We start from the raw sequence: 8,341 nt of genomic DNA, 5'->3' as shown, positions 1-8,341 counted from the left end.
TTTTAAAATGTGAACACTGGAGATTTTAAAAGTAGGGATTATACCATCTGAACTACAAATGGAAAATAAGAATTAAATGAAGTAAGGTTAACTTGAAATTGAAATGAATTTATGAGGTATGTATTCTTTAATGTAAAAGTAATTGATTGGTAGGTTCAGAAGATATTTTTAAAGACTTTATTCTCATTTTAACTTTGCCTATTCTAGAATTTTGTCAAGTATAATTTGTTTTGAACTTTCTACTTAAATTGAATCAATTTTTATTTCTGAATCATTGTGGATTCTAATTTAGTGCAATTGAATCAATGGATTTTACTGTGTATTATATATTGGGTTTAATGCCATATATGTATAAAATATTTTCCCCCACATTTTGGATCTATATGATTCACACTGCTATTGATTCTGTATTTAAATATTTGAATATGGTTTATGATAAAGTGTATCAGCTGTGATGTCAGGCAGTTTTGAGTTTCTATCTCTAATATATTTCCTCTTAGTGAGCAATTTATTCATTCCATGTCTCAAACTTCAGTAGCATCTTGTATAAAATGGAGATGATTTATTCCTACTACCATAAAAGGTTGTTGGGATGATATAATAAACTTACATATGTAAAGTGCTTTGCATAGTGTTTGGGATATGGTAGGTATTCAGTAATTGGGAATAACTATTTTTCTCCATTGTGTGTGTATGTGTGTGTTTTTTTTCCTGCAGCTTTCCCCACAAATAAACCACAGAAAGATGCAAGACATGTAGTAAAAGTGGTAAGTGTTGCTCATAGATTTGTATTTCACATACATTTGACTTTTTCCTTTTCTGCTTTAAGAATATTTTGGCTGGGTACAGTGGCTGACGCCTGTAATCCCAGCACTTTGGGAGGCCAAGGCGGGCGGATCACAAGTTCAGGAGATGGAGACCATTCTGGCTAACACGGTGAAACCCCGTCTCTACTAAAAATACAAAACAATTAGCCAGGCATGGTGGTGGGCACCTGCAGTCCCAGCTACTCGGGAGGCTGAGGCAGGAGAATGGCGTGAACCCGGGAGACAGCTTGCAGCGAGGCGAGATGGTGACACTGCACTCCAACCTGGGTGACGGAGTGAGACTCTGTCCTGCCCCCTCGCCCCCCCGAAAAAGAATGTTTTTCACCTTAATTTTTATAACTATTGCCTTATCAGTAAACCTAATGTTATGATCTATTTTCACGTTGTTAAAACATTGACACTGGAGAACCTTTGTTTTTCTGTATTGCCAACTATTACCCTGGTGTGTTACCTATCTAGCTATTCTTTCTCTTTCCCTCCCAAATGTCCTCCCACCCTCTCCATCTCTTTAATCAAGATGGTAAGGTCCTTAAAGGCAAGCATAGGATTTTATTTCTTTTTGTGTCCCCTATACCTAGTATAATGAATGAAATACAGTAGACCATTCAGTAAAGGTATCATGTGTGAGTGGATCGCAAGGAGAGTTTGCTGTGTATCACCCGGATGTATATGTTGGTATACAGTGAGTGTCTGTGTATGTTTATGTATACAGTTCTCAGTGCTTTTAATAAGTGTTTTCTGTAAGAAAACTACTTTTATGTGTAAGACTGTATAGGGATAGTTGTACAATATGTTGTTTAAAAATTAGATTCTTCAAGTTTATTTAGTGTTTTCTGAGATTTTTAGTGGAAATCTGGTGCCTATGTTTTATAAAAAGTGATTCAAGTACTATTATATACTACATATATATGTTCATATTTTCACAGTTGAAATGACAATTCCCTCTTTAGGATTATTTTTTTCTAGTAAAATTAATTATTCTTTTTTTTATAGGAATATCAAGAAAATGGCCCGTTATTTTCAGAACTTAAATTTTATCAGAGAGTTGCAAAAAAAGACTATAGTAAGTAAAATTAGCAAATCAAGCTACTTCCATATATGTGCTTGCTAAAGTGAGTGTTGATATTTTGGTCTTTTTCTGGCCTTCTGGAAAATTCTTTTCAATAGAAATTTTATTGTAAAGTGATACAGTTAACTGTTACAACATATAAAAGCAAGACAGATGGTATACAAATCTTGACATGACATACATAATGGGTTATATATTTTAAGTCAAAGTTGTTTCTACTACTTTACATAAAATGTTAGGTTGTTAATCTAAGCTACCAAGAGTTCCCTAAGTGTAAAATATAGTAGAATGAAATTATTTCTTTTACAGTAAACCATTTGGATAGGACGACTATAAGGAAAAAACATTAAAATGGGAAGCAGATAAATGTATAAAAAAAGGAACGATTGTAGAATGGATTGGGGCAAGGTGTGTGAAAATGATTAAACTTTAAGATGTTTAAGAAAATGTTAGAAACTTGAATGTTGGAAAATTAATTGGAGCTGGATACCAAGTTTAAGAATGACCAGTTAGAAGATTTGAATGGGAAATGAATATGAGCAGAGAGGAAAAATAACAGCATTTTATACATGTGATATGGATGGGCTAAGAAAAACATTAAAGAAGTAGACAGGAGTAATGACTGTATAGTCAAGGTCCTTTACATCATGTTTAAGAGTAAGAATGATGGGTCTGGCCTCAATATTTAACTTAGTTTTTCTTAATAAAGTCTTCTAAACATTAAGACTGTAGTCTTTACTAATTGCTTAAACTATGTCAGAGTGACAAATAGAATCCATTCAACTTGATTGTTTTCAGTAGAGCTGTCTTAAACATAAAAACATAGGCTAGAGTCATGAAAAAATGATGAAAGTTAACTGATTATTTAAGTGGATTTGATTTTTTGTAAACTAATCAAAACCAGTTTTTGTATAAAATAATTTCAAAGTAGGATGGTTTTTCTGCCCAATTTGTTTTTTGTTTGTTTGTTTGTTTGTCCATTATAGTTTTAGATTTTGAAGTAATAGGGAAGAAAAAGCCATCTGTCTACTGATCTTTGGCAGTTAACATATGTTATGTTTAGAAATTTAGCTAGCATATAAGGTAATGAATTCCTTTTCTGAAACATTAATATATATGGTATCAATATACAAAGACTATGACTTGTTTTTATTGATTTAATTTAAAAATTTCTAATTTTTTGTTAATTATAGTGGTAACAGTTTGGGCCTATTAGAAAGAGATGTTTGATTGAAAAAAAAGTTATATTCTAGGAAGATCTAATTACTTTTTTGGTTAGCTAAATAAATTTGTAGAAAGGTAAGAAGTATCTTTTGAAATAACATGAATCTTTTTAAAAATAAATTTGTCTTTGTAGTCAAAAAGTGGATAGAACGCAAACAACTTGATTATTTGGGAATTCCTCTGTTTTATGGATCTGGTCTGACTGAATTCAAGGGAAAAAGGTAAAATGGAATTATTATAATCAAATATTTCTTTATAACTATTCGTTATGTGGTCTATGAGTTAACTGTTGCCATGTAACAAATTACCAAAACATATTGGCCTATAACCACAAGCTTGTATTGTCTTAGTGTCTGTGGGTGAGGAGACTGCAAGTGGCTTATCTGGATGATTCTAGATCAGGATCTGTAATAAGGATATATAGTCAGCTGTCTGCTGGGTTTCATCTGGGGAAGTATTTGTTTTCAAGCTTACTCATGTGGCTACTGGTAGGCCTAAGAAGATCTGCTTTTAATTTACTTATGTGATTGTTGGCAGGCCTTCTTACTTCCTGACCAGGTGGTTCTTTGCATAAGCTACCTGAGTGTTATGAAAAAGAGCTGGCTTTCTCTAGAGCAATTAATGGGGGGAAGGGGAGAGAGCATGCACACAAGTGTACTCAAGAAGGAAGTCATCGTTTTTTGTAATGTAATCTTAAAAGGGATATTATCACTTCTGCTTTATTCTCTTTGCTAGAAGCTAGTCACTAGATAGATCCATTGGTCCTGAGAGAGGAGAATTAAGTTCTATCTCTTGAAGAGAAGCACAACAAATAAGTTATAGAAATATCTTTAAAACCACCAAATATGGCTAGTCCTGTATATAATTTATTAATAGTGTTTGAAAGAAGAAAAAAAGTCTGTCATTTTTTATTTACCCTTTTGTGCCAGAGATTTTTATATACTTTATTTTTTGTGCTTTGAATAGCCTATTAAAATAGGTGATATTGTTTTTATTTCATAGATGAGAAAATAAGCTCAGATGTCAGTACTTTGTTCAAATGGTCTGTAAATGGTTTAAATAAAAAAAATAAGCAAGCAGTAATCTTGAAGTAAAGGACTGCCACTAGGGGACTGAATGACTAATTGAATCTTGGTACACCCATATCATGTCATATGTAGCCCATTAAAGAAGTCCATTAGAGCTATACTAGTTGCCTTAGAAGGATTTTGATATGAGATACTATTGAAAAAAGTAAGATGGAGAAAGTACTTATAACATGATCACATTTTTGTAAACCAAATTCTTAAATGTGTGTGTTTGTGTATGCATACATAAATATAGAATAGGGGCTGATGTGGATCTATAAATGAAGGGAAGGAAAGAAGGTATGGAAGGTGCCAAACAGAACAGAAAAGGAAGAAGTGCACTTAATAAAAGACATGTTTATAAATGTATAGAAAAGGTAAACATGATCTTATCAAGAAACAAATACAAAATTCATGTGACTGGGCATGGTGGCTCAGGCCTGTAATCCCAGCACTTTGAGAGGCTGAGGCGGGCAGATCATGAGGTCAAGAGATCGAGACCATCCTGGCCGACATGGTGAAACCCCGTCTCTACTAAAAATACAAAAATTAGCTGGGTGTGGTGGTGCACAGCTGTAGTCCCAGCTACTTGGGAGGCTGAGGCAGGAGAATCGCTTGAACCTGGGAGGTGGAGGTTGCAGTGAGCTGAGATTGTGCCACTGCACTCCAGCCTGGTGACAGAGTGAGACTCTGTCTCAAAAAACAAAACAAAACAAAACAAAAACAAAAACAAAACAAAAAAAAATCATGTGTGGACAGTAATCTGTTCAAGGCCATATGACAAGAAAGTCATGGAGTCAAAATGAATTGCATTCAGTACTTTCTAATTTAAAAAGATTTTTTCATTATGTAAAACAGTGTGAATGGTTCAGTACAGCCTTCTCTTCTATAAAACCAGCTGCAAAGTAAATACTGAGCAGTTTCTGCAAAAGAATAGCAGAATTATGAATGTGCATTCATTCTCTAATGGGTTTAGATTGCATTATACCTAGTTGTTAGGTTGAGTGTGATTTTTCTTGTTTCAAATTAAATAGACAGCTTCAAGCATTACTTTCTCAGGATGATCTCTTTTTGATGCTTCTTTCTTACAGTTACAGATTTATGGTAATAGAAAGACTAGGAATAGATTTACAGAAGATCTCAGGCCAGAATGGTGCCTTTAAAAAGTCAACTGTCCTGCAATTAGGTATCCGAATGGTAAGAAAGAATTACTTATTTCACATGCTCCATTTCCAAATTATTTACTTCTTACAATATAGAAATCTTTTCCCTTTGTGGAATTATTAGAGAATGAAGGATTATTGCCCTAGAGACATCAGTTGTTAGGAGAAGAGGCTATTTTGGTGAAATTGATAACAATGGGCTCTGTAAGTGACAGAATGTGCTGTGTCTGGCACTGCAAACTCAATTAGGCTTTGGTTCTCCAGTCTGATCTTCTTTTTCCTCAGAGCTTTGTTTTACATACCAGAACAAGCTTTCATTGCTGTAAGAATAACCTTTCTTTTGTCAGTTATAACAGTGCAAATTATGGCAAAATATATTGTCAGCCATTTTAAACATGTGATGGTAGGGGGGTGCTATAAAGTTTTTATTATGAGTTTGGGATGGTGGCAATAATTAGTTGTGGCAATGAATCAAATATACTTTGCCAAATCAAAAGCAATGCACTCTCAGTAGCACTCAGGCACACGTTTGTTTATGCTACATATTTGTCTTATATGTTTGTATTTGGTTTAAGTCTCAGTTTTTCACTTTCAGTAGCATGAAGCTGCTTATGCCAGATTGGGATGCAGCAAATACAATGCATTAATTTTCTCGTTTATCCCTCCTCCAAGCCAGCAAATGTTTATTTAGTACTAAGTGTATGTAACATGCAAGGCTGAAGGGCTTTAGAGATGAAGCTAAGGAGTTTTCTATTACCATACAGAGGAAGAATACATTTCCCTTTGCTCATGGACATGACATTTTGTCCTGAGATTCTCAAGGCTTGATTTATAATTATTTCTTAGGTGAGGAATTGCTGAATGGGCTTCAATATTATTTCACCATAGATCTCTGATTTTATGCTGTTTTTCCTCTTTGTGCAGTGCGGTTTGGCTACTGGGCTATCAGGAATTAGGCATAAGCATTTTTGAATCCTGATTTTCTTCCATCGGAACTTCAACTAAAATACTTGATTTTTGAGGATCATTTTACTTTTTTCTAGGATGAGCAACTAGAAGATGTGATATTTTAGAATAATCAGTAATTGTGAAATACATCGCTCTGTCATTGTTAATATGAAAAAAACCTACGTTATTCTATATTCAAAATGTTGGAATTGATCATGAGTTCTAAATAAATAGCAGTATAACCTTATTTTATCTATTTATTTTCACAGTTGGATGTACTGGAATATATACATGAAAATGAATATGTTCATGGTGATATAAAAGCAGCAAATCTACTTTTGGGTTACAAAAATCCAGACCGGGTAAATACATACCTTTGCTTTTAGTAAAGGTCTTTAATGTATGAAACTGAAACATTCAGAAAACAAACTTCTAACCCAGAAGAGTTTACAAATGAGGGCGTAACATGATGAATGTTGTAATTTATCTTACCTGCTTATCTAATTTAATCTTTGTACCAAACTAATGAATAATTAGGATGAGAAACTGAGAGTCAGAGGGGTTAAATAATATGTTAATGGGCACATAGTTAAGAAGTGACTGAGCAGAAATTTGAATTTCTGAGCAAATATAGATAAACAAAGAAGCATCAAAATCCAGTGGGAGTAGAGATGGATTTATGTAGAGGTTAAAACACTGTTACATTGGTTCATCATTTCCTACTGTATAACCAATTAAGTTTTAAGCAGAGAGGCCAGGTGCGGTGGCTCATGCCTGTAATCCCAGCACTTTGGGAGGCCGAGGTGAGTGATCACCTGAGGTCAGAAGTTCGAGACCAGCCTGGCCATCATGGTGAAACTCCGTCTCTACTAAAAATACAAAAATTAGCCAGATGTGGTGGTGAGTGCCTGTAATCCCAGCTACTCAGGAGGCTGAGGCAGGAGAATTGCTTGAACCCGGGAGGCGGAGGTTGCAGTGAGCTGAGATGGCGCCATTGCACTCCAGCCTGGGAAAGAAAGAAACTCCGTCTCAAAAAAAATTAAAAAAAAAAAAGGTTTTAAGCAGAGAAGCTTTTCTATGAAAACATTGTGTAATGATGAAAATACTCTGTTTGACTGTCCAACATGGTAGCCATTAGCAATATGCGACTTAGTACTTGAAACGTGGTCAGTACAATACCAACTGCTGATGAGTATCTGGAGTAACAGGAACTCTCACTTGTTGCTCATGGGAATGCAAAATGATACAGCCACTTTGGAAGACAGTTGGGCAGTTTCTTAGAAAGGTAGACACTCTTAACATACCAAGCAGCAATTGTGCTCCTTAGTGTTTACCCAGATGAGTTGAAAACTTCCATCCACACGAAAACTTGAACATGAATGCTTATAGTTGGTTTATTCATACTCATCAAAACATTGAAGTAACCAAGATGTCCTTGAATAGGTGAATGGATAAACTGATACATCCAAATTCATTGCTAAATAGAAATGAACTTTTGAGCTATGAAAAAACATGGAAGAAACCTAAATGTATTTTGCTATGTGAAAGAAGCCAATCTGAAAAGACTCATTACTATATAATTTCAACTATATGATATTCTGGAAAAGGCAAAACTGTAGACAGTAAAAAGATCAATTTTTTATTATCTCCATGGGTTAGAAGGGAGAGGAAGGATGAATGAGTGAAGCACAGTGGATTTTTAGGTCAGTGAAACCATTCTGTATGCTACTATGATGGTGGATACATGTCATCATTTGGTCGTTAAGATCCGTAGAATGAACAAGACCAAGAGTGAACGTAATGTAAACTGTGGCTTTTGGATGATAATGATTGTCATTGTAGGTTCGTTCATTCACTGTAAAAAATGTGCCACTCTAGTGAGAGATGTTGATAGTTGGAGAGGCATTGTGGGCTTGAGGTATATGGAAACTCGCTGTATTTTCCACTCAGTTCTACCTACATTGCTCACCTAAATCAAACCTAAAACTTCTGTAAAAAATATAGTCTGTTTAAAAAACATAGATTATATTTTTAAATATTAAA

General features: G+C 34.5%; 1 protein-coding gene across 5 annotated transcripts in view; it reads left to right on the top strand.

Moving 5' to 3' along the window:
• Positions 1 to 8,341, top strand: part of VRK2 (vaccinia related kinase 2) — a 116,255-nt gene that overhangs the window by 41,887 nt on the left and 66,027 nt on the right. For 4 of the 5 annotated variants that reach the window (XM_011997791.1, XM_011997793.1, XM_011997792.1 and 1 more), the window contains 5 exons: positions 718 to 767; positions 1,821 to 1,890; positions 3,254 to 3,341; positions 5,279 to 5,384; positions 6,568 to 6,660. In XM_011997791.1, the coding sequence (XP_011853181.1) occupies positions 718 to 767; positions 1,821 to 1,890; positions 3,254 to 3,341; positions 5,279 to 5,384; positions 6,568 to 6,660 (407 nt within the window). The remainder of the gene's footprint in view (positions 1 to 717; positions 768 to 1,820; positions 1,891 to 3,253; positions 3,342 to 5,278; positions 5,385 to 6,567; positions 6,661 to 8,341) is intronic. The other variant, XM_011997795.1, reaches the window with a different exon arrangement.

Source organism: Mandrillus leucophaeus, unplaced genomic scaffold (genome assembly GCF_000951045.1).
Source record: "Mandrillus leucophaeus isolate KB7577 unplaced genomic scaffold, Mleu.le_1.0 Scaffold547, whole genome shotgun sequence".
NCBI lineage: Eukaryota > Metazoa > Chordata > Mammalia > Primates > Cercopithecidae > Mandrillus > Mandrillus leucophaeus.
This window is presented reverse-complemented; position numbering and strand designations above follow the sequence as displayed.